At 39.6% G+C, this 26,177-nt stretch overlaps 2 protein-coding genes across 5 annotated transcripts in view; one reads left to right on the forward strand and one right to left on the reverse strand.

Annotated features, from left to right (window-relative positions):
- rmdn1 (regulator of microtubule dynamics 1) overlaps positions 1-15,665 on the forward strand; it is a 29,713-nt gene extending 14,048 nt beyond the window's left edge. The window contains exons 3-10 of one of the 2 annotated variants that reach the window (XM_067979525.1): positions 1,578-1,665; positions 3,236-3,395; positions 3,479-3,568; positions 6,356-6,411; positions 7,011-7,098; positions 9,205-9,235; positions 10,338-10,471; positions 15,405-15,665. In XM_067979525.1, the coding sequence (XP_067835626.1) occupies positions 1,578-1,665; positions 3,236-3,395; positions 3,479-3,568; positions 6,356-6,411; positions 7,011-7,098; positions 9,205-9,235; positions 10,338-10,471; positions 15,405-15,455 (698 nt within the window). In that variant the 3' untranslated portion in view covers positions 15,456-15,665. The remainder of the gene's footprint in view (positions 1-1,577; positions 1,666-3,235; positions 3,396-3,478; positions 3,569-6,355; positions 6,412-7,010; positions 7,099-9,204; positions 9,236-10,337; positions 10,472-15,404) is intronic. The other variant, XM_067979526.1, reaches the window with a different exon arrangement.
- Positions 2,835-26,177, reverse strand: part of LOC137313417 (NEDD4-like E3 ubiquitin-protein ligase WWP1) — a 177,438-nt gene continuing 154,095 nt past the window's right edge. For 2 of the 3 annotated variants that reach the window (XM_067979522.1, XM_067979521.1), the window contains exons 22-24: positions 23,430-23,526; positions 19,031-19,103; positions 16,366-17,733 (exon numbers count right to left, since the gene is read on the reverse strand). In XM_067979522.1, coding sequence (XP_067835623.1) covers positions 17,634-17,733; positions 19,031-19,103; positions 23,430-23,526 — 270 coding nt within the window. In that variant the 3' untranslated portion in view covers positions 16,366-17,633. Of the gene's footprint in view, positions 3,139-16,365; positions 17,734-19,030; positions 19,104-23,429; positions 23,527-26,177 lie in introns of those variants that run through there. The other variant, XM_067979523.1, reaches the window with a different exon arrangement.

Below are 26,177 nucleotides of genomic sequence, written 5' to 3' on the forward strand. Positions count from 1 at the left end.
GAGAATGGGGTAAACACCACCTCTCATAATATAAACCCCATTCTGTCTTGTCTGTTGAACTCTGGCTTCTTGTGCATCCCACACTTCCTTCGGCCCACCATTGGTGGTTGCGCCTTCTACTCCTAAGCTCTGGAGTTCCCTCCCTAAACTTTTCTACCTCTCCACCTGACTTCTCCTCCTTTAAGACGCTTTTCAAAACCTACCTCTTTGACCAAGCTTTTGGTTGCCTGTCCTAATATCTCCTTCTTTGGCTGGGTGTCAATTTTTGTCTGATTATGCTCCTTTGAAGCACCTTGGGACATTTTATGATGTTAACAGTGCTTTATAAATGTAAATTGTTGAATATAATTAATAGAAGTATGGATGGAACATTCTCTGTACATTAGGGTTTATTTTTACAATTATATTTTTAATTGCTACCTTATTCCAGTGTTGTGTTTTTATTTTTACTTTTTCTCCCTACATCCATCATGCCCAAGAGCATCCTATCAATACTCTCTTTAATATACCATCCTGTCTTTTATCTGAAATTATTTTATGGAACACGTACTTGACGAGATTATCGTCAGCTTTAGAAAATGGACCTTCGGGGAATTGAGAGCTTTGCTGTCTTGTGGTAAGATGGCAGCAATGTGACTTCATCAGCAATGAAGTCTGGGTTTATTTTTGTTTGTGGTTATATTGGTGAGCGCCAGCTATGTGGAACCTTTCAATAACTTTGGTGTTCATGTAAGAACATTTTATCCATATCAGAAAAAGTACAGGTATTGACTGTGAGTGGTACAAAAGGCCTGGCTATCCTCAATTCTGGAAAATTTGTAATACACAAGAAGTAATGGAACCATCCTAAATTAAATTGTTTTTTTTGGTAAAAAGTGACATTAACAGTTGTTTTGGAGAGCATTAAAATTGTTTTTCTAAGTTTCAAAATGAGTGTATTCACAAAAAATATACCTTTTTGAGGGGACGAGCATGTCTTAGAACTTGCAGTCTGGCGTTAAGATATTGCCAGACCTGTGACACAGAAGGAAATTATATTTTGAGTCCTTTAATCCAGCAGAGTGTGTTTCGATTGGGAAAACATTTCAGCTAGTTAACCCGAATCCAGAGAAATGACAATTGCCTTTCTCCTTAGTGTGCGTGCCATCTCCAAATACACAATTAAAAGTTGTTAGAGCTTAGTAAACATCTAATTTCAAGATACTTTCAAACTTTAAATAAAGAAGTCCAGAAGTATTTTTTTTAAATGTCAACAATTTGTATAGTGCTGCTCACATTAATAAAAGTCTAAGAGTACATAACATTTCCTTTATTATCATGTGACTTACAGTACGTAACACCATTCTATAACCCAGCTACACACACTCAATATCCTTAAAATGCCTTAAATACTTTACTAACCTATGGTATTGCTTCACTGTTTGATGTGTATCTCAGTCTTTGTGTTTTGATATTAAATTGCATGATACTACTGGAAAAATCTGCAGTTTTTAATTGTTACACACATGTGTATGACAATGTTTTATGTGGTTTTAGTTCATTATTCAGATTTGCTCTAATTTCTTTTGCATTTCCAGTGGAAGAAATTATAGACCAGGCTGACTATCTCTATGGCACTGGAGAGGTGGCTAAGCTTTATGACCTTCTTATCCAACACAAGAACAGGTATTATTATACACAAATTATACTGGAAATATTTAGAAGTGTTGTCAATCATGTAGATCATCTGGCACTCATTATTGGCCCTTGTGCATGTTTTTTTTGTACTGAGAATTGTGACCCTTGGAATGCCATGAATTCTCCCAAAACATAAATAGGAGTTGACGGATCACTTACTGTACATTCAGGCAGGAGCAAATGTAGTGTGCTTTTACAGTGTTTTTAGTAGCCCAAGGTTTGTTCAGCACGAATGAAACTTTAGTGCTCAAATGCGAACGTTGACCTCCAACCAAGTTAAATGCATACATTTGAGTTGATTATTGCCAGTGGGTTATTGGGGGAGGGAGTCTTTTGTGTTGACCTCTTTAGTGCAGAAGAGTGAATGCTTTTGAAGCATTAATTGAAAAAGTACTTTTTCACACTTGGAGTTGATGACTCTTGGTACAGATAGGGTACCAAGTACAATTCATACTGATTTACTTGAAGCTTTCAGAAAGGATAGGGATCAATTCATGATTCTGTAGGGATATGAAGAAAAATTAAAAATAGTCAGATCTGGTTCTGAAATGGGACCTGGCTTGTGCTAAATTGCTTATTCAAATTTATACATTCTTATGTTTTTAAGTCTAGTGTTAACTGTGCATTTATTGTGGATTTCGTATACTATTGGAAGCTGTTTGCACAGAATTATTCAAAGTGTAGCATTTATTCTGCAGTTACAAAAAAAAAACAGAAAGCACTTCAGAGCTGACAGTCTTTGTAAATGCCTGCTCGAGTTTTATTTGTAATGCGTTCGCCGAGATGCAGCTCGTTCTTTGTAGGTGTAGTTGTATCTCCACTGAGTTGTGCTGAACTGTGGAAGTCATTTGAATGTTCTTTTCAATGTTAAACCTTTCAGGGAGGATGCAATTGTTCTAAACCAGTTGTATTATACAGATTAGTATATGAAGTAATCATTTATTGATGTGAAAGATAAAAGATGATTTTACAGTAGCTGCTTTTAATTGGATAAACATAAGAATGTTCAAATTATTTAGAGAATAAGCCACTATTGATATCATTGTAAAAGGCATGATACTGTTTTCTCCTTCAGTTAAGACACTTTTTTTTCCCATGAAGACAGCTGTTTTATGCACGAGTTTAAAAGACAGCAAAGATTTACTGCAGACATCTCATGAAGATTGGAGCTTTTTATTAACTTTCAAAAAGAATAACCAGATACATTAAAACAGTTCAGTGCACTAATGCATTGTCATGTTGGATTTCTGCTGCACGTTCTTGATGATGAACACACCATGGTACGGGATCGGGATGTCAGGCAATGGCTAAGTGTTTCTTTAGGCAAAAAGAGTACAAGTTGTCGACCAACTCAGCTTGAGCCCATGCATCTCTGTAGTGTAGTCTGTTAAAGTATCACATTAGCATTGGCCTTAGAATGGTTGATTTGTTTGCCCACTTAGTCAGAAAATGGTGCTTGACCTAAAGATATAGGAAAATAAATATTGGAAGAAAGAAGTTTGTTTGAATGCAAAATTGAAGTTTACAATAGACAAGTTGCATCCTGTGTTTTATCTAGTACAAATGGTGAGCTTCTGTGGCGCCTAGCTCGTGCATCACGTGACTTGGCTCAACTGGAGAGCACCTCCACGGAGAAGAAGAAGCAGCTGACATATGAATCGTTGGAGTTTGCTGAAAAAGCACTGGAGAAAAACGAATTGAGCTTTGCAGCTCATAAGGTAATGCATATCATTTTGTCATGTCCTTTTTAAAATTTTCTGCCATATTTTGAGATCTTAATGTTTTTTTAAATCTTGTACAGTGGTACGCTATATGCATCAGTGATGTTGGAGACTACGAGGGCATCAAGGCTAAAATTTCAAATGCTTATGTCATTAAAGAGCATTTTCAGGTAAAGTAGCAGCCAATAAATATGAAATTTCCCAGTTGCACAATGTAACTGCATTTATTTTTTTTTGTGTGAAAAGTAGTCCTGCTTCTATTAATGGTAAGATTGAGAAGCCTAATTTAGAGAATTTGGAGGAGGGATTATGAATAAGTATAGTGAACCCACAAAGCAGTTTAAAATAGTAAGTGCAGGATGTGTCTTAGAGCAGTTAGGGGCATGGTTAAAAAGAATAATAAAGGAAATGAAAAAAAATAGAAAGGAAATGGTTATTGAGGGATCTGAATGAGTCAGGATTGCAGTGTTTATAGTGCAAATACATAAAACATTAGAATTCGGGAAATTAGAGGCACTAAGTGGAGTGATAAAATATATTCTTGATGGAAACTTGACTTCAGCTGAGATAGGACTGGGAGCTGATAATGAAGCAGGACAGGTAACAAACCTGAAGAGAAGAACATGTGGGAAATAATGACCATAACCTGATTTGGATCTTGAATATGGATAATGAAAAATAATATCCAACATAAAGGTGTTGGACTGTAAATTAGATCATTTCAGTGGGATGAAAGGGGAGCTAGCCCAAATTAATTGGTTGGAAAAAATAGCAGATCGAACAATGGACCGGCAATATTTAAGTATCAAAATGGATACGTTACAGGTATTCTAACTAGGAGTAAATGAAGTACAGCAAAGGTAGAGATTCTATGAATAAATGATAAATTCAAGGAAAAATTAGTTTTGGAAAAGAGGCATGTATTAATTGTGTGGTGAATAATACAGAATAAATTAGAGAAATATAAACAATTTAGAAGGGAATAAAAAAGGGAGTTTAGGGAGGCTTAAGAGGGAGTATGAAAAAGACTAGGGGTCAATATAAAGGAAAATAGAAAAGGCTTTTATAAATATAAGTAAATGGACACTCTCCAGTCTGCCACCTTCAATAGAACCCTAAAATACAATTTCTAGGATCCCCTCTATTTCTTCTCCTATTTTCCTCAGGATCCTTGAATGGTCTTGGCACTTTGTGCTTCTTTATCTTAACTAACATTTCTAATACTTTCCTTTCATTTATCATAAAATCTCTCATCTTGTTTTTTTAACCTGTTCAGGATTTACCTCCTTCCCCAAAGCCTTCTCTTTTGTAAACACTGAAGTAAAGTACTTGTTAAGTGGCCTCACCAATTTCCATTCATCCTCTACTAATTTGCTATCCCCTTCTTTTGGGTGGGGTGAGATCTCATCTCATCTCACATTTAACAATTCTGCTTGATGGTTTTGTACAGTTATTTCCCAGACTGCAATTTTTTTTTGCTTTTTGTTTTTCATTAATTAGTAGTGGATCTTCTGTGAAACAGTAAACTGGATGATGCACCGTTTTATAATGACGTGCATGTAATACACAATGTATTAATCTGCAGCTGAGGGGAAGCTGGTTTCAAGCTGTACCGATCCTTTAGGGCTATAAAGTCTAATTACTGTAATTAAACACAGCCTGAGGTCAGTTATAGTTCGATTACTTTTTGCAGACTGGAAGGTGCTTGTAAATTTCTGGCTCCAGATCAGCATGAAATGATTGCCATTCCTTCTCTTTATATATCTTTGAAATGTGATGTCAGAAGTCTTTTAAATAGATAGATGACTTAAATGTCCTGCTCGTACACTGGATAAATATCAAATGCAACAGGTCCAAATGTATTATCTGTTTCTAGAATGGGTATAAAATTTGTCTGTAGGGGTGATTTCCTCTGTGCATTAGTTGTAACAAAATTGTAAATGGTTTCTCTATAAATACGATTTTGTTATAAATAGCACCCAGAGGAAATCTCTCCCTTTCTCTGCCCATCCCACTTAGACAAAGGTTAAAAAATAATTTTAATTTCGAATAGGGCATATTTACTGGTAGTGATTTCAAATGTGGACTGATTGGCTTAATGGGACCATGACAGGAGCAGTTGTAGAGTAGTCCATGTTGGAGTTCGATTTGTTTGCCATTCCACAGACACCACAGAAAAGATCAAAAGTACTACAATTGGACAGTTTGTAAATGCAGCCTCTCTTGATCTCAAGACCAAACAAAAAAAATACATTGTATGCAAATGAAGGTGGACTGCTGCACACTATTAGCTCAGTATTTACACAGCCAGTGAGGAGACTAGATTGACATCTTCAGTCATATTATCGAATTCCTCCGTCTCAATGTTATTCTTGGGTGGCTTTTACATGGGGTATGTGGGTGGACCTGTTGCTGATATGTGCTGAGGGACATGCAGTACACACTAAGGGTAAGGCTTGAATGGTAGTTAAGAGCCCCCAGGTCAAATGGTTGTGCCATGTGGCTGTGTGTCTTGGAGATTGGATGGGGAAGGGATAAGACTTAGGTTTTCCTTTCACGTACTCTATGAGCAGAGAGTAGGCTGGCAGTTAATGAACTCTGCACTGTCTTCGCTCCCCACTTATTCTCCAAGGGAACTCTCTTTGCCTGATGTCAAAATCAAAACAGCAAAATGTTAAATGTACATGCTAGCTGTACATCATGAGTTTGAAACCTTGGCTGTTCTTTTGCATAACTATTTGAAGCCATACAAAAATAGCATTACAACCAAAAAAATCACTGTGAAAGACCATGTTAAATTGAGAGGCAGCTGTATATTAAAAATTAAGGCAACTTCCTCCCTGATGCCTTTCTGAAATTCAGCCATACAGATGGAAAAGCTCGTACAAACTGAGGAATGAAGAAAATTTATAAGATGATAGAGAAATTATTTGAAGAACTTTTCTTCTGTCTTTCAGAAAGCCATTGAGCTTAATCCCAAAGATGCAACATCAATTCATTTAATGGGATTATGGTAGGAACTTTATCATGTGTGGCAAATCATTAGTTCTATTTATTGAGTTTGCTTCTGTTGTTCTAACTAGCCCAGTAATACCAAGACAGTGATGACTACTGCAATTACATGTTCTACATGATATTGTTGGTGTAAAAATAAAAAGCAATTAATATTCATTATTGGTATTTGGTCTATCTGACATTTTTGCTCTTAAACATAATAGTACAACAAAATGTTGGTTTTTAAGAACACATGACTAAATTAAATGGTTTCACCTCCGGCTTTATTTGTAGTTACATTCGGTACACTCTCCAGTTAGAGATTAATAGATAAGCCTTCTGAACTAATGGATACCTCTGCTATTAAGGACAATCTGTGCCGCGTTCTGCAGTTTGGCGTGTGTGTGTGTGTTGAGAGGGGAGTAGTCAAAGCTGCTAATATTCTAACCCTGTGAATGGTGCAGACTGCTAAATCTATATCACAGTTGTTACATTTATTGGCATAATGCTGAATAACCAGCAAAATTAGGATTGTCTCTAACCCATTAGTTAGATGGTGTTAAACTCCCACTCATGCAGCTGAGTGTTTAATCCATTCATATTTATTTCTTTTTCTAGGTGTTTCACATTTGCAGAAATGCCCTGGGTCCAACAGAAAATAGCTGCTATGTTCTTTACCACACCGCCAAGCTCCACTTATGAAGAGGTCTTGTAAACCCAATAACTCAGTGCTGTCTTTTTGTAGATCAATTGCAAAAAAATGATTATGATGGTCTTTTACAACTTGCTGTCTTTTGACAATAGCTTCTATTTCCTTCCCATTTATGGTCTTCCTGGGCCACAAACGCAGTTGTTCCCAGGCCTGACTTAAGGGCATTAGGAGATGTGCAAGTGATCTGGTGACATCCTCCAGTGTTCTTTCTTCACAATGACATAGCTGAGATCAGGATTTCAGAAATGAGAAAGCACTGTGGACAAGACCCCCCCCCCCCCCCCACTCTATGTCACTGTGCATTGTGCTGTTTCTTGTAATAGCCTCGACTGGTTCATTAAGGCCAATATTTACATCCATCAAAGGGAAAATCATTCAGATAGCACTCTTTTTCAAGAGTCTTATACTCCTTAAAACCGTATTGATTATGTTGTGCCCTCTCAATTCCATCCCATCCACTGCTGTATAAAAGCCCTGCCCACAGATCAATCCTCAGTTCTTTTATCTTCAGTGTTATAGTTGCAGTTCTTCCAGTAAAAAAAAGTTCTTAAAGCTTTGTCATCTTGTTTTCCATTATCTTCAATATACTCCCTTGAGCCTATGTTATTCTGTGGCTTTAAATTTATTACAAACACGTCTGGTTAGTTTTGTCATTTTAAATCATTGAGCTTCAGCCTTTAGTGCTTTAGGTACTTTAATAACATTATAATCTCCTGAATTTTTTGCTTAAAATTGCCTCCAACTTCAAGCTACTGCAATGTTTTCCACCACCATGTTTGAGATCAAATGCAGATTTTATTGCATATATGTTTGAAAGCTTTGGGTAAATGTAGACAATTATTTCTTTTCTTGGTTGAATAGGATGCAGTTAAGTCCCATTAGCAGGCAGTAATGGTGGATGGGTTGTGGAACATTTTCTCAATGAAGCTACAGGTTGACTATAAGAAAAATGAATACTTGATCCATTCTCCTATAGGCATTTCATTGGGGAAATGTCCAGAGTCACCATAGACTTCACCTGTAATGTGGTCAAGGTGGAGTAATTGTCATACCTTAGATTTATCATCTGAGAATACTCTTTGGCATATTGGTCATGAAGGCAGGCCTTCACATTAAATATGCTGGTTACACCTCTCCCATTTTTTGGTATACCATGATATAATTCTAAAGTTTGTAGAGAATAAAGGAATTCAGAGAATATAAAATTAATGCTCTTCATTATGGATGTCCTCATTCAACGAGTTTATTTGTATACATTCCTCACTCTTTCTAATTTGGAGTTTTTGGATGTTAATTTTTAGCAAATTTTTCGCTTCATCTAACCATAACCTACACTGTAGAACAGCCTCTGTGGAAAAGAACAATGGGTGAATATTGTAGGTTTCAAGGATTATTTTTAATATCCCCAACTGGATCATGGCCCTAATTAAAGGACAAGCTACATTCAAAGAATAAATGTAACTATAGAAAAAATTATCATAATTATGTTGTGCCATCTCAATTCCATCCCATCCACTACAGTATAAAAGCCCTGCCCACAGATCAATCTTCAGTTCTTTTATCTTCTGGTGTCAGCAGCAGTGTTATAGTTGCAGTTCTCCCAGTAGAAAAAGTTCTTAAAGCTTTGTCATCTTGTTTTCCGTTCTCTTCAATGTACTCCCTCTGAGCCTACGCTATTCTGTGGCTTTAAATTTATTTCAGGTGGGGTTAGGGTTAGTAGGCACAATATTGTAGATGCAGTAGTGGTGTGCTAAAGCAAAAATGTTTATATTTCATGCTACAAAATATCAGCACTTGATGAGTAGTGTCTGGCTCAAAAATGGTCAGCTGTTGCACTTAGGAAGGGAAGGTATTAATGGGTTCTTCAACACATCTTTCCTGACCCATTCGAGGCTTAGCCAAGTAGCTGAATCACTTGTGTTTATAATTGTTTAAATGGTTCTAAAGAAGAGCTCTGTTGTTTCGATAAAAGTGAATGCTAGTTTGATGAATACAGGACTTTCAGCCTTGATCAGAAACACTGAAACCATTATTAACTTTTCATATCCTGCACTTCAATATTACAGTTGATATTAGAATTTGAAAATATTTTTGTTTCAGGCTCTCCAATATTTTAACAAAGCCGAGGAAGGTAAGAGATTAATAAATGTATTTCATTCAATTCGTTGTTGAAATATTAAATACTGCACATTATTTCAAAGGAATTCAACTCATCACTTTTTCAGCACATACTGGGATTTAAGTTTTAGGTCCAGTAAAAGTAGTACGTGGAGGATAATGTTGAAAGAATGAGAAGAACGAGTCAAGGCAGGCTTCATATTTTCATGTTCTTTTCTACATACTAATAGATTTTTTCTTAGTATTTTGTATATAGTGTTTAAATCTCTTGAGCAATTTAGTTGCAGACAAACTAAATACCCTCAATCAGCAATGTTTAGTAAATATGTGAGGATTGCTTCAAGTATTGGCCTTACAAATCTCATTGAAAACAACCTCATAAAAACGAGGCTAAAGATAGAATCAAATCCTCCCATTGGTGCAATTATTACTGTTCCTGCTAGGCAAAAAAATATACACTTGACTATCTGTTTAGTTTGTCATTATTTGGTGATTAAATTTTGTCAGAATGAGAAACAATTCCTTCTACTGTAGCTGAGATAGTGAATTAGTCTAAAGTGAGCTACATTTGTCACTTTTTGTAGTTCCAGATGATTGTTAAAATGAACAGATGTAAATGTTGCATTACCTACAGTGAAATAAGTTTCAAAACCAATTCTCCAGTTAATACACAAATTATTCAATACAATGTCAGATGAAAACAATAGTTGGAAAGGATCATTATGCAAATTGTCTGTCTTAAATAGTTGGAAAGGATGAGTACTTTTACGTATGACTCAAATGACTAGCTTTGGCAGAGTCTTTCACATTATCTATCTTGTAGAAAGTCTTCTGGCCATTTGTGAGTGACCCCGGACAGTGAATGTTGGCAGTCAGCTTAGGAACAGTTGAACCTGATCTTGTCCACAAGTGTAATTTTCAGAGGTGGTCAGTGAGTGGAGATCAGGAGCAAGAACCATGAATGTTTTTTCTTTCCTTCCTCCAAACCAAGACACTCTGGCTGGGATAAATTGCACTGTTCTCATTTCTGGTTTGTTTGTGCATTGAAGCAGAGAGCCACAAATCACTGTTTGATATGTAGCACATGCAAGTTTACTGTGTCTTTTATTTTGCAGCTGATCCGAATTTCTACAGTAAAAACTTATTAATGATGGGTAAAACCTTCATGAAATTAAAAAATGAGAAGCTGGCCCTGCTGTGGCTAACCAAAGCAAGAGACTACCCAGCACGTAATGAAGAAGACAAGCAGGTACAATTGTCCCGTTTCATTCAAGCAACAAGTTGCTGTAGTATAAATTTTACTTCACTTCCTGATATTTTAAGATTGATGTGCTTCACATTTCTTAACAAAACTTGATATTTTTTGTTGTTAGTGATAATGGGCACTATCAATTCAGCTTGATCCCAGACTAGCTGAAGGGAGTGGCTACAGTAAGCATCTGCCTATCGCTATCTCATGGTAATTTAAGAAACTGGTTCGAGGCTGCAGATCGGCGGAGGCTGAGGCATTATCCAGCTGGATTTGATAGAATTGCAGTGTTAGTACAAACCACTCCACTAAGGGATACCATTCATTTAAGCATGCTATACAGAAATAACCAAAAAAGAAGTGTTGCACTGTATTTACCCAGATTTCTATGTAAACATGAATAACAGACCCTCTGAATTCCAGAACCCAACACCGTTACTGCTAAATAAGGAAGTACATGCAACTATGTTCAATGAAAAAAATGATGCAAGCCCTATGTTTTCTTTCTCCATACCTCATAGCCCTGAAATTTGTGATGTTGGCATTCTTGAGGTTATAGCTTGCCTGTAGAGGGTGCACACGTGCCAGCAGTAGGGAGGGCTAAACTCTCCCACTAACTGTATTAGGTTCCAAAGCCTGGAAAATAGTGCCGGGAGTGGAGAAAAGTTGGTAAGGAATGTGCAAAAATGGCAGCATCTTCTACATCCAAATAATCTACTGCAGGGATAAAAATGAGAACTAAATATCTAAATCCACCAAAACCAGCAGAACTTTTCAATGTGCTTTCGGAACAGAATGGCTGCTTTAAGAATCCAATTTCAGCAGGCCTGGTCACAGACTTCAGAACTCACCCATTTTATATGGGTGCGGGGAGCACCAGGGGTAGAGCTCACCCAAACGAGGTAAATTTTACCATGTGACATCAACATAACCCTTCCTTCGCAAGGAGGCTGATGCTGGCTGAGAGAACAGCCTCTCTTTGTCACACTTTTTATCCTGCCATAGATTGCAGCATACGGCAACCTGGGCACACTGTTGTGTGACTGAAATTCCGACCTGTGCTCGCCCATGAGGCCCCATGCTGCTAATGGAGCTTTTGCAAGTTCAGGGCTTGTAAGTTTTTTTTTCTTTTGCCGTTGCTCAACCACAAAAGGGGTTAGTATTTCAAAAGGAAATACTTGTTTTGTTACAAAATGGATATATTTTTGGAATGCTTGCCCTCAAACATTGAATAGGATGAAAGGTTGACACATGGGGCTCGATATTAGGAGGGTGGGGGGTCGACTGGGCGCGTGGGTAACGTGCCCAGTGAATTCGGGGTGCTCCGCACGCGATCGCAGCCTAAACGAAGGCACTTACCTTGGCTTCCGGGTTTCGCACCGGAAAGCTGCGCAGCGGGCGGACCCGCATCATAGGTTGTCAGCTGGAGGAGCCCTATTTAAAGGGGCAGTCCTTCACTGACTGGTGCTGCAGAAAGGAGCCAAAATTACAGCATGGAGCAGCCCAGGAGGAAGGCTGCTCCCAGGTTTAATGATGCCTCACTCCAGGTCCTACTGGATGGGGTGAGAAAGAGGGGGAGGACAGAGATCTTCTCCCCGGCAGCCAGGAGGAAGTGGCCTGCCTCTGCCACCAAGAAGGCCTGACTCGAGGTGGCAGAGGAGGTCACCAGCCCCACCAACATGTCACGCACCTGCATACAATGCAGGAGGCACTTCAATGATCTAAGTAGGTCAGCCGAAGTGAGTACACTTACTCATTCCCCTGCACTCCATCTACCACATCACCGCCCCCACCCCACATCTCCTTCTGCACTGCCAACAGTACTCTATCACATCACTCCTCATACCCACTCAAAGCTCATCCTCATCTTACCTGCACTTACTCACCTCGCCAGTACTCATCCCACCACTACCACTCAACTCAATCCTCATACAATCTCATGGCTCTATCTCATACTCACCCTCTCGTGCATCTCTTTCACGGTCAGCCTCACCCAACCTGCCACTACCTGTGCTGCAGCCACAGGGCATGCATCACATATGTGTAGTCGGAAGCGGAAGGCAAACGTGTCGTGAGCATGAAGAGGATGCACAAGGGTGTTTGAGGGTTTGTTATGGTTTTTACTTGCATTTGATTTCTGATCAACTCACATCACATATTCTATTGTCACCACTACTGCCATGTCTTTGTGAATCTTGTCTGGTTTGTGCAATAATGCCCTTTCCTGAAGATCACCATGAAGACCCGCACCTGATGCCACCCATTGTGTCACTGCAGAGTGGGTGTAGGTGTATTTGCAGGGCTCTTTTGTGCAAATGACTGAGAGACGTTGGCGATGTGCCCGGTGGCACCCTGGAAGGATGCAGAGGAGAAGTTGTTGAGGGCAGTGGTGACTTTGACAGCGACAGGTAAGAAGATGGTGCTCGGGCCAGCCGGGAGCAGCTCGGCATCAAGGAGGCTGCAGATGTCCACGACTACATGTCGAGTGACTCTGAGCCTCCGTCTGCACTGCTGCTTAGAGGTCCAGGAAGCTGAGCCTCTGTCTGTGGATCCTGTGGCGAGGGTAGTGCCTTCGGCGACGCATCTCTCTCTGCCGTTGCCCTCCCTCCTGTTGTGCAGGTGGATGTGTCACAGCACTGTGTTGTGGAGCGCCATGTGTCTGAGGTGGACGGCGTGGCCGGTGATGCTGTTCGTCCTCCGAGGAGGTCATGACTGCAGCTTTGGCGGCCCCCATCCAGAAGATGTACGTTTGAGGGGGTCCGCAAGGTAGGTAAATGTGTCTGCATACTGGGGTTGAGGTTCCAGGTTGGTGAATTTTATTGTTAGGAGGAGGAGGATGGTGGAGGCCAAACTTTGTCCAAAGTGACAGAGTGGCCTCCTGCAAAGAGTGAGGGTCTCCCCCTCACCTACCTGTCAAATGGACCTTTGCAGCTGCCACAGGCTGGTGGCTGCAACACGTCCATTTGAACTGGGAGTGTTTCCCCCAGTACGGGAAACACGATCAGATGAGATGAAAATCCCATCCCTCCTAAAATATCCTACAAATCAGGTCTGCTAACGACCTGAACTATCACATTAATTGCCTTAAGTGGGATCCCACCAGCTTTAATTGCCGGTGGGAGTCCCGCATGCAGGGGCTGCGCGCGCATCTAAGCGCGTCACTGGGGAACCCAGAAGTGGGCGGGTTGGAGCTGGGCTCCGGACCCGCCCCGGGAATCCCCGATTTTCGGATCCACCCCGCCACGAATCCGCCGGCTCGGACGTCCAAAAATCGAGCCCATTAAGTATTTCCACTTCCTCACTAAATTAAATTAAAATTTGTTAATTTTCAGATAGAACAAAAAACAAAGGCAGACTTTGGAGCAGTCTTATAATGGCTAATAAAATGTTAAGAACCGTAAATTAAAAACAAAAACTCCAAAGTAGAGCAAAGAGTGGATTTAAGGTTCAGCTACTGATGAAAGTATGTAGATTTGGTACATTTCAAACTTAAAGCACAACCTCTTTAATCATTCATTAAAAAAATTAACTTGCCAGAGGGTAGCTCTATCCTCGCTCTAGATCCAATCTCCAGCATGGTTGATTCTCTGAGGGATCAGATAATAAAGTATAGTTGCACCAAGGATACTGCAGATGTGGCATATTCTGTTATCAGTAGTACTTAGTGCATCACTTGAATGATAATGCAGTGTCTAGACTTGCGCAAGAAGGTACTTGGATAATGTACCTGAGTTCAGTAGTTGCCCATTCAAGTATACCCTAGCAAGAGTTGCTGTCTCCCAAGGAGGGAGAAGAAAAACAGCTGTATCTCAACCACGGGATTAAGATTCATTGGTATAAGGAACACCCATTTGGTTCTAGAAAATCCAAATCTGCAGCCAGATTTGAAACTATGTGAAGGATGACAACAGCCAGTGATGTATCCTTATTTAATCCAACCAACTAATTTTACTAGTGGGTGGGGTACATTATGGAAATTGCCCCATACCCTGGCCTGAGACGGTGGTTTCTGGGAATATGACCTACCAGGGTAAAACAGATCCAAACTGTACTTCTAACGTATGGTCTTAATTTGGTACTGTGTATTCAAATACTCCCAAGGCCACAAATAATTCTAAGCTTTTCTGTACGACAGCAGCACTTGATTGCAGCTCTATATCTTAGAATCCTGAAGTGAACGATTAGAAGTGCTGCATCTATACTTTGTATTCTAGCCGTGTTTATCGTGTGTGTGTGTGTGTGTGTGTGTATATATATATATATATATATATATATAGATACACAAACACACACAATTATATATACACATACACACACACTTCAAAATAAGGGGTTCTGTAAAACTTGCATTTAGGTGCTGTGAAATCTGCCCTCTTTATATTACAGGCAGATTTTACATTACTAGTTGTTTAAAATGCCATGCTTCACTATTACTTTCTGGCTGCTGAATCTTCCCTGATGCTTGAAGAACTGTGCAGGCCAGCAGACTGCATTTTCAGCTTCCCTGTGGCTAGAAAGTACGGTGGCCTCCTGGGGTAGCAGTGAAAACCGCCTCTTAGATCGGTCGGAGGCAGTAGGCAGCGGAAGTGGCAAATTTTTCGCAGAACCTTATAGACCTTCTGAACCAGCAGCCTGTTGCTTTTCCTGATTGTATAATTATTATGGTAAAGTGGAATGCAAATTTATTTGCACAAGAAAGATGCAAAGTAAATATTCTTTCTATAAAGTGTTCTAAATAGCATCTAATTAGTCAACTTAATTTTGTAAAGTTCTTTCTGATATGCTCTACTGAAATATTACTTTTGAGTATGAAGCTTATCTTTAATTTATAGCAAATATCCTAACTATCCCTGTATTAAAGTGGTGCATGATCAACTGATAGGTTTTTTTTGTAGCAATTATGGACAGTCATATCTTTTTTTCCTATTTTTAGGTTCAAAAAGAAGCTACTGAATTACTGAAGTCGATCAGTGGACGGGGTTGAGCACCTGGCTCAAACCAATCTAGTGCAGGAAAACAGCCCACTTCCAATGAATCGTGTTACAGGGTTAATTTTGAAAAATAAGTTTATTGATTTCTTGGATCAATCAATTAAATGGATTTTTATTAAATGTTGGTAATCACAGAGGAATTCTACATGATGAAATTGTACAGGCCTGACACAGCATTAACCAAATATATATATATTGATGTATCTTGTGTGCTGTTGTACATTTGTAAAACACAAGTTGTGCAGTAGAAAACTCAACTAGCAAAAAAGGCAGTGAATCAGAATTGTAGAGCTATTCAGCTCTAGCATGTTGCCCCAATAGAAAAAATTTGCTAGGCTCAGTGCCATTGGTAACCTGACACTGTCCATCTGGCATTGTTCAAAAAAATCACATCACCCATTGCCTTGTGTGCAGAGATGTACTTTCAATGCTCAGGTTTCCAAAAAGAACAATTCCACACACAAAAAAATTCCAAAACTTCACATAAAATGAATCACCAGCAAGCCCAGTGACTGCCAATCCATTCCATCTTTATCAGTGGTTTTTCATTCTTCAGTACATTGTGTGGTCTAGAACCACACTTACGCAACAACTGGACAGAAAGGCTTCCATATAGGAAAAATAATCTTACAATAAAAGATAAATATATATCAAAATGGAAAATCAGGAACAATGTTGGCTATGACTGTTTATTAAGTGATTTCTCTATCTGCAATTACCAGCCAAGTTTGAAGGGGGAGTTTATCTTGAGTACCTGACAGAAGATAAATAAAAGTTTCAGTGGTAATCCTGACCCACCACCTATTTGGGTAATTATACCAACTGATCATTTCTGCATACAAGTATTTTTTGTGATTACAATAAAAAAAACTTGCAATGGGAAAAACTGACCAAACTCCAGCATTTACAAAACTTTTACAAATTAAAAACTTTAATGGAATTTACAATGTTTAAATTTAAAGCATTACAAATGTTACATTTCAAATGTCCACATTTCCCCATTCACTGCAAGGAAGCACGGTGTGTTAGAAGTTGCAGTTCCATATAATTCACAATTATTTTTAAATAGATTTTTGTTACATGTAATTAAGTAAATGCCCTCAATACTGGTGAAACTATTTTAAAATCAACTTTTTATTGTTTTTGAAACTTCTGCATTTAAGAAAAAATAAATCACTTGATATTTCTAGGAGGATGAAGGCCCATATTAGAAATTATATTTCAAAGCCAGAAAAAGAAAAGAAATCAAATCTATGCATAGAATGTCATTTACACAAAAGCCATTAAGAAAAACAGTATGTATAACATTGCAATGAGAAAACTAATTACACAACATTCCGTACAATGTGCAAAACTTATATATTTGATTTATATTTTTTATTCCTGATTGATAAATGTAACTCTTCTAAAAGGCTGAACATAAAAAGCAGCACAGAGGTAATATTTTGCATAATTACACTGTGAAAATTGTCCACATTAGCTTCTTGTATATAAAATTACATTAGTATGGGGTACTGCCCAGTACCTCTACTTTTGTTTTTTTTCAGTCTGCTATACACAAGACATACATAAACAGCAATAACACAACAAGGAAGTAAAAGAAAACCTCATGTCAGCATTTACACATTCTATGATCTCAACAAGCCAGCAGCATTAATTCTAGATATTTGACAGTGTTTGGCATAAGCCTTAAATACTTTAGTGACAGCCATGCAAGAAATAACCCTGGCAGAGTTGTTACATCAGTGGAAACTGATCCACAGGGCACATGTTTTCCTCTGGAAGATGCAACTTACTCTAAGGGGGCCGAACAGCACACCTACCAGATCTTCAAGTAAGCTCTATAAAACTAGAGCCAATGATATTCCAGCTGTTTCTGTTTTTTAAAAAAAAATTCTATGTTTCAGAAAGCAGCCAAACTTTTCCCCCGAGACACTCATTTTAAGGGAAAACGCAGGTATGTAAAATACTATGTATGGTTCAAGACATAATTTGCATAATGATTCTGGAAGAAAAGCAGGTCAGTTCTATAGAATTCCAGAAGTAAATTACCTCTCTAGGCAAATAGCTTATATACAACGGTAGACATCTGTGCAACTGTAGGTGGCTGGACATGAAACAAGACGAGTACATTGTGACACATCTGTTAGTGTCAAAAATATGTGCTGCATCTATTCCTGCCCAAATCCTTCAGTTTCTTCGATTGCAAAAAGCAGTTTCTCTTTTAATTGTTCATAGCTTTTGTAAGGTGGCAAGTCCAAGCGATTAAAACTGTTGAAAAACACACATACATCAATGAATATTTGGCTCAATTTAAACACCACCGTGTAGATGTTATGAGTAAATTTTAAAATCAGTGAAACTACAGATTTACCACAGAACCTGCTACAAAATTCCTGTTCTCTCAGGGTACTGGATGGCCCAGCATGGTTCTATATCTCCAGGACCACTGTTTACATTTCACATGCAACTGATACAATGAAAGTCGTCTTTCTTCTGGCTTAAGCAGTTCCCAGAGAAGCTGCAAAGATGTGTAAAATAGAAATCATACTAGTGGAGAGAGGCTTAGCTCTTCTGAGATTGGGGCTAAGAATCAGTGCAGAACAGATGGAGCTTTACCTTTGCTGTGCTGTATCTGACCTGAGTGTGTCTGACATAGAACAAAAGCAAAATATAAAGGGGTAGAGTTTCCGTCAGTTATATCAGGGCAATCCGGGCAGAATCGGCCAAACCAGCGCAAAAGATTGAGGAATTTTAAATGTAGGTGAATTATGCCCAAAACCATTTACGCTTATGTTTTCCGTGATCTTTTATATTGGTTCAAGATTCAATTCACAGAATCAGGCCCCACCCATAAAACTGGCCATACCTCCAGGTCAAAACTGCGCTGGTTCGGGAAGGCTCTTCAAATTGCACTCATTTTCTTAGGCGCATAGGCACTAGTAGGCACGTTTTAAAATGTTTTTCATATCAAAAAGTATTAAATTTACTAAGAAACTGACTAATGTAACCAATGAAACTATTAAATGGTTCAGTATATTTCATGAAATTTTAAATCATCCACAACTTGATTTCAGACAGCATAAGAAGGGTTTGAAATAGATGGTGGAAAGGTAGTGCTGGATACCATTGGCTGGCTGATCCTTTGCCTCTGGATTATGTCACAGAGGGACAGCAGGTAGATGAGGAGCCATGGGAACTTTGGGAGACTCTGGAGGTGATGGTTCGGGAGTGAGAAGAAAAACTATTGTCTGAAATGCGCTGGTTGCATTGATGACTGTACAGAGGGGAGGAAAGTTAGAAATAGGTGGTAGTTGGATAGAGGATATATGGGTCTTGGTCAGACTTACTGTAACATTACTGATAGCTTGCAGCTCCCAATCTGGGACATAGAGACAAAGGTTAAAAAAAGACAATTCCAGGGTAATTGGCGTTTCCCTGGACTAGCAGGCAGTCTAAATATTTAATGCTTTATGAGGACATCACATCAAAGCATAGTACAGATTTAAAACAATGGATATTCCTCCCACAAATAAAGACGGTAATTAATGTTCCGATCATTACTCACCAAGTATGACTTCTTGGTAGCCACGTTTCTTTACCAACCTTTTCAATGCAAAACTTCTGAGGACCATTACTCCCTGTTTGAAACATCAATAATCACTGGCTAATCAACCACACTGCTTCATCAAGACTGCCATGCAAGGTTAAACATTTCCTTTCTAGTCTTACAACAAAAAGGTTTTTGTACAAACTACAACAGAGAGTAACATAAGTGACCAAGTAAGTTCAGTTTATATATTTTAAGTAGAGTGCACAAATATTTCACAAGTACAGCACTTCCACATAGGTTATCTTGCCAAGTGGTTCTGCAAAAATAGCAGGCACTTCCTTTATTAATGATGAGTTTTCTATTAATTTTTTTATTCATTCTCGAGATGTGGGGATTGCTGGCAATGCTGGCATTAATTGCCCATCCTTGGTTGCCCTTGAGAAGGTGGTGGTGGGACAACTTTCTAAGCCACTTCAGAGGACAGTTAAGAGTCAACCACATTGCGCGCTAGATGCTTCAACCCCATGCCCGCCAAGACCAGAAGTGCTCACCAGTCACTACTGGTTACTCAGGGCTTTGATTCCCCACTTTACCCTGCTGCTCACCACACCCAGTCATTACTTCTCCCTCCCAATCTCCACTTCGTCCCTACCCCGGATCCATAGTCTTATCTTCACCAGTTTGCCAGAATGGAGTTGGGGGCTGGCAGTACCATTTGCCTTGACCATACAAAACTATTTGCTTCCAAATATCAGGTTCATTACTGGGAGGCACAGACTGAAGGGAAGGAAAACTGGGGAACAAATTATCCTTGGTCACTCTTATACACCTAATGGCTGATTATAGAGCAGCAAAGGTATAGGAACTGAACACACAGGCAACCTAATTAGGTGGAGATCATGTGTAATGCCAAAAAAAAGGAGAAAATAACAAATGTAAATAAATAAAAAAATAAACACTCTCAGGGTAGCAGAGGAGCATAACAATGTGCTAGGATATCAGAGTTCCCCACAATTAAAGCATCCGGTCTTAGTCGTGGCATCATAGAATGGTTAAAGCACAGAAGGAGGCCATTCGGCCCTTGCCGGCTCTTTGTAAGAGCAATCTAGTTAGTTCCATTCCCTCCGCTCTTTCCACGTAGCCCTGCAAATTTTTTCCCTTCAAGTATTTATCCAATTCCTTTTTGAAAGCCATAATTGAATCTGCTTCCACCACCCTTTCAGGCAGCACATTCCAGATTATAACTACATGCTGCGTAAAAAAGATTTTCCTCCTGTCGCCTTTGGTTCTTTTGCCAATCACCTTAAATCTGTGTGCTCTGGTTCTAGACCCTTCTGCCAATGGGAACAGTTTCTCTTTATTTACTTTATCTAAACCCTTCATGATTTTGAACACTTATAGAATCATAGAAAGGTTACAGCATGGAAGGAGACCATTCGGTCCATCGAGTCCACGCCAGCTCTATGCAAGAACATTCCAGCTAGTCCCACTCCCCAGCCCTATCCCCATAGCCTTGCAAATTTTTTCCTTTCAAGTACTTATCCAGTTCCCCATTGAAAGCCATGATTGCATCTGCCTCAAATCTATCAAATCTCCTCTCAAACCTCTCTGCTCAATCCACATAACTGAAGTCCCTCATCCCTGGAACCATTCTAGTAAATCTTTTCTGCACCTTCTCTAAGGCCTTCATATCCTTCCTAAAGTGCGGTGCCCAGAATTGGACACAATATTCCAGTTGTGGCCGAACCAGTGTTTTATAAAGGTTCATCATGACTTCCTTGCGTTTGTACTCTATGCCTTTATTTATAAAGCCCAGGAACCCATATGTTTTTTTAAAACCGCTTTCTCAACCTGTCCTGCCACCTTCAAAGATTTGTGCACATATACTCCCAGGTCTCTCTGTTGCTGCACCGCCCCCCCCCCCCCCCCCACCACCGCTTTAGAAATGTACCATTTAGTTTATATTGCTTCTCCTCGTTCTTCCTACCAAAATGTATCACTTTGCACTTTTCTGCGTTAAATTTAATCTGCCACGTGTCCACCCATTCCATCAACCTGTCCTCTTGAAGTCTATCACTATCCTTCTCACTGTTTATTACCCTTCCAAGTTTTGTATCATCTGCAAATTTTGAAATTGTGCCCTGTACACCCAAGTCCAAGTCATTAATATATATCAAAAAAAGCAGTGGTCCTAGTACCGACCCCTGGGGAACACCACTGTATACTTCCCTCCAGTCTGAAAAACAACCGTTCACCACTACTCCGTTTCCTGTTACTTTGCCAATTCTGTATCCAGGCTGCTACTGCCCCTTTTATTCCATGGGCTTCAATTTTGCTGACAAGTCTATTATGTGGCACTTTATCAAACGCCTTTTGAAAGTCCATATACACAACTCAACTGCATTGCCCTCATCAACCCTTCCTATTACCTCAACAAAAAACTCAATCAAATTAGTTAAACACGATTTGCCTTTAACAAATCCGTGCTGGCTTTCCTTTTTTAATCCACACTTGTCCAAGTGACTATTCATTTTCTCTCGGATTATTGTTTCTAAAAGCTTCCCCACCACTGAGGTTAAACTGACTGGCCTGCAGTTGCTGGGTTTATCCTTACTCCCTTTTTTGAACAAGGGTGTAACATTTGCAATTCTCCAGTCCTCTGGCACCAGCCCAATATCTAAGGAGAATTGGAAGATTATGGCCAGCACCTCTGCAATTTCATAAGAACATAAGAACATAAGAAATAGGAGCAGGAGTAGGCCAATCGGCCCCTCGAGCCTGCTCCACCATTCAATAAGATCATGGCTGATCTGATCCTAACCTCAAATCAAAATTCATGTCCAATTTCCTGCCCGCTCCCCGTAACCCCTAATTCCCTTTACTTCTAGGAAACTGTCTATTTCTGTTTTAAATTTATTTAATGATGTAGCTTCCACAGCTTCCTGGGGCAGCAAATTCCACAGACCTACTACCCTCTGAGTGAAGAAGTTTCTCCTCATCTCAGTTTTGAAAGAGCAGCCCCTTATTCTAAGATTATGCCCCCTAGTTCTAGTTTCACCCATCCTTGGGAACATCCTTACCACATCCACCCGATCAAGCCCTATATGTTTCAATAAGATCGCCTCTCATTCTTCTGAACTCCAATGAGTAGAGTCCCAATCTACTCAACCTCTCCTCATATGTCCGCCCCCTCATCCCCGGGATTAACCGAGTGAACCTTCTTTGTACTGACTCGAGAGCAAGTATGTCTTTTCTTAAGTATGGAGACCAAAACTGTATGCAGTATTCCAGGTGCGGTCTCACCAATACCTTATATAACTGCAGCAATACCTCCCTGTTTTTATATTCTATCCCCCGAGCAATAAAAGCCAATATTCCGTTGGCCTTCTTGATCACCTGCTGCACCTGCATACTAACCTTTTGATTTTCTTGCACTAGGACCCCCAGATCCCTTTGTACTGCAGTACTTTCCAGTTTCTCGCCATTAAGATAATAACTTGCTCTCTGATTTTTCCTGCCAAAGTGCATAACCTCACATTTTCCAATATTGTATTGCATCTGCCAAATCTCCGCCCACTCACCCAGCCTGTCTAAATCCCCTGTAGGTTTTTTATGTCCTCCTCACTCTCTACTTTCCCTCCCATCTTTGTATCATCTGCAAACTTTGATAAGTTACACTCGGTCCCCTCCTCCAAATCGTTAATATAGATTGTAAAGAGTTGGGGACCCAGCACCGACCCCTGCGGAACACCACTGGCTACTGGTTGCCAGTCCGAGAATGAACCATTTATCCCAACGTATTTCCACCCGTACTTCCCTCAGCATCTCATCCGGACCAGGTGACCCATCTACTTTAAGTACAGCCAGCCTTTCTAGAACCTCCTCTTTATCAATTTTTAGCCCATCCAGTATCTCAACTACCTCCTCTTTTACTGTGACTTTGGCAGCATCTTCTTCCTTGATAAATACAGATGCAAAGTACCCATTTAGTACCTCAGCCTTGCCCTCTGCCTCCATGTGTAGATCTCCTTTTTGGTCCCTAATCGGCTCCACCCCATCTCTTACTACCCATTAGCTTGTATGCTGCAAGAAATCTATCAGTTAGCCTGTATGCTAGAGGGAAGAAAAAATTTGCAGTTTTAAACATTAAATTAATACAAAATGTATAATGTACATTGCCCTTATGCTGTCGTGTAAATGGAAATTACAAGTTAAAAGTTTACATATAAAAAGTTGAAAGCATTTGTAATAATGTTCTAAGTCAAGTATTAAATTGTTTTGACTTGAATACACATCTGCATTATTTGTCTGTACCCACTTAATTCAGAGCTTTGGAAACTAGTTTAGACACTGAAGTGACATGGCTGCAGCCCAGGCACAGAAGCTACAATAATAGCTGAGCAGTGATACTTACCCAGAAGCTCAGCAAATCCTCCCAATGGTAAACGGCAGGTACCGGTGACAAACTGCATCAATCGTAAACGCACCTCATTGTCCATCTCCTTCACAAACTGGAAAAAAAAATTAAAATTCACTTGTGAGGCAGTACGATTCAAGCCTATAAAATCCTTTTTGGATGTTTGCGGTATAGTGGAATCTCAATATTCATAATAATGGAGGGGTTAACCCCCACTTCCCCCCACCAAATAAACTGCAGAATGAAATTGTAAATCAAGATGGGACAAACACAAAGCTGAAAGTTTAGTTCCAGAACACAAATTAATGAAAGCTTTGCATTAGTTGATCATGAGTACACTTAAGAGATCAAATTATATTTTTATCTGGGCTTTTAAATGGTTTACTGCACTTGTAAAAGTTATTTAAGTAAAATTGTCCAGCAAGTTTGTTAAAAGCTTTCATTGTAGGTGAGCTTACTGACTCCTGCTGATATCCCAAACCAGTACCCAGCAGACAACTACTCTCTCGATTTAGCCACAATACAGTCAAAAAATGTTTTTGAGGATGATTTGATTTGCAGATAATTCAGGTGTACTTTGGAATAATTGAATCAAAGATTTCTCAGAACATTTCAAGTAACGAAGGGTTTTTCAAATCTATATTAAAAAAATTGAATCCATCCATCTTTTGCTGAAGCCCCATTTTTGGGATTAGATTGGCCCATGGAAGTCATGTGGCGATTAACATCATATAGTTAGGACAGGCCAACAAGCTAGCACAACCTGACTGCAAGCTCCACTCCCAAAAGCCAGAAAAAGATGTGGGGGTGGGTCGATGGAGGAGGAAGAAAGACGAAAGATACCCTTGAGTGGGAGAATTGAGGAGGGTGAACGTGTTTTTTTTAAAATTACCCTTTAAAGTAACAATGTCTGTTGGCCAGAAAGAAGAAAGTGTGGTCACAACAGCAACTGGGTACAGGGTCAGATGTGTGAGGGAGGTGGGGGGGAAGGATGTGGTGCCATGGGCCCAGGCTGGAGACTTCAGGCAACATTGAGGCTTGTGGCCAGTCTGGCCAGGCCTCGGCATGTTGCTCACAGGGTGGTGAACGCAGAAGTAGCTGGAGTTACCATGGGTACTCGGCGGCTGGTCTCCCACAAAAAAAGTGCTTCCAGGATGAGCTGGGGGGCCTGATTTAAATCAGCAAAGCAAGAGAGAAAAGGACTCAATAGTTGGCTGGGGGAAGGGAGGAGAAAGATGCTGTTCGGGGGGTAGGACAAGAGACGGAGACAGTGTACCTTGCAGGAAGAATATAATCATAATTTTTACTTTTTTTCTCCTTTATCAGAATCACCGTATTTCTCAGTGAGAGAACGCTGGGGTCATGGCACACAGCTAGGCAGAGAACCAGGGTTAGGAGCATGGGTCAAAGGTGGAAGGAGGCTTCAGCCCAAATCTGGAACCAGATGAGACCTTGGAGCTGAGCAGCCTGGCCTAGAGACAGTGTGACCTGAGCAGAGGGAATGAGGGAGGAGTGTGGTCACAAGAACAGCAGAAGATGTTCCAGCCTGACCAATGGACACTACTTTTTATCTGCAAGTAACACTGTGGGACATCACCAGCTTAGAAAACAAGGGCAAAAGAACACATCATCCATGTAAAAAGGATAATGTAATCCTGGAATCCAGGAAAAAGTATTAGTTATTTCACATTGGTCTTTACTCAAGAAAAGGAAAGCAATATTGATTTGTGTCAGACATCAGATTTTCAGGAACAAGAGGAGCTACACATTATGCAAAAAACAAAGAATATATATATGGTTATAAAAGGGTTAAATGCTCTTAAAGTAGACAAGTACCTAGTTCAGATAACTTGTACCCATGATTCTTAAAGAAGATGGGGATTGAAAGCTTTGACTGGGCTCTCTTGTTAGTTCACTAAATTAATGAGACATTCCTGAGGATTGGAAAGTGAATTATATAACCTCACTATTCAAAAAAGGGTCAAGAGCCATAGCTGGAAATTATAGACCAGCAAATTTAATCTGTTATGGAAAGTCTTTGAAATGATTTTACGAGACCAAGAAGGTGAACATTTGGAAAAGCACAACTTGTTAAAGGACAATCAGCACTGATTCTGGAAAGGGAGGTCATGCTTAACTAATCTGTTACAGTTTTTCAAAGATACAACCAAGATAATGAATAGAGGAAATGCTGTTATTATATACTTGGATTTTCAGAAAGATTTTGACAAAGATTCTCATTGGTGATTATTGGCTAAGATATGGAAGTCAGAGAACAGGAGATGAAGTGTGGTGCTGGATAAAAAAAAGGTTTAAAATCAAGAAACAGGGGAGACAAAAATGGGACTTTTTAGGTTGGAAAGAAGTTGTCAGTGATGTACCCCAAACGTTAATCTTGGGAGTTGGAGGATAATGGGCCTTTGAGTCACATTATTGAATTCTGGGAAAAGCCAATGGGTTAATACTGGAATTGTAGGAAGCCAAGATCGTTGAGAACCTAGGAAAAAAGGACTTCTGCAGCAGACTAGTAGCATATGTTTCCAATGGCCTGGAGCCATGAAAGCTATTAACATGGTCACTCTAGATGAGTCAGAGGTGTTTGAAAACCTGGCTGTAAATAAACAAATAGAGCTTTTAAGGAGCCAATGTCATGGTTTATGTCATGATGTGGAGATGCCGGTGATGGACTGGGGTTGACAATTGTAAACAATTTTACAACACCAAGTTATAGTCCAGCAATTTTAT

Source organism: Heptranchias perlo, chromosome 3 (genome assembly GCF_035084215.1).
Source record: "Heptranchias perlo isolate sHepPer1 chromosome 3, sHepPer1.hap1, whole genome shotgun sequence".
NCBI classification, from domain to species: domain Eukaryota; kingdom Metazoa; phylum Chordata; class Chondrichthyes; order Hexanchiformes; family Hexanchidae; genus Heptranchias; species Heptranchias perlo.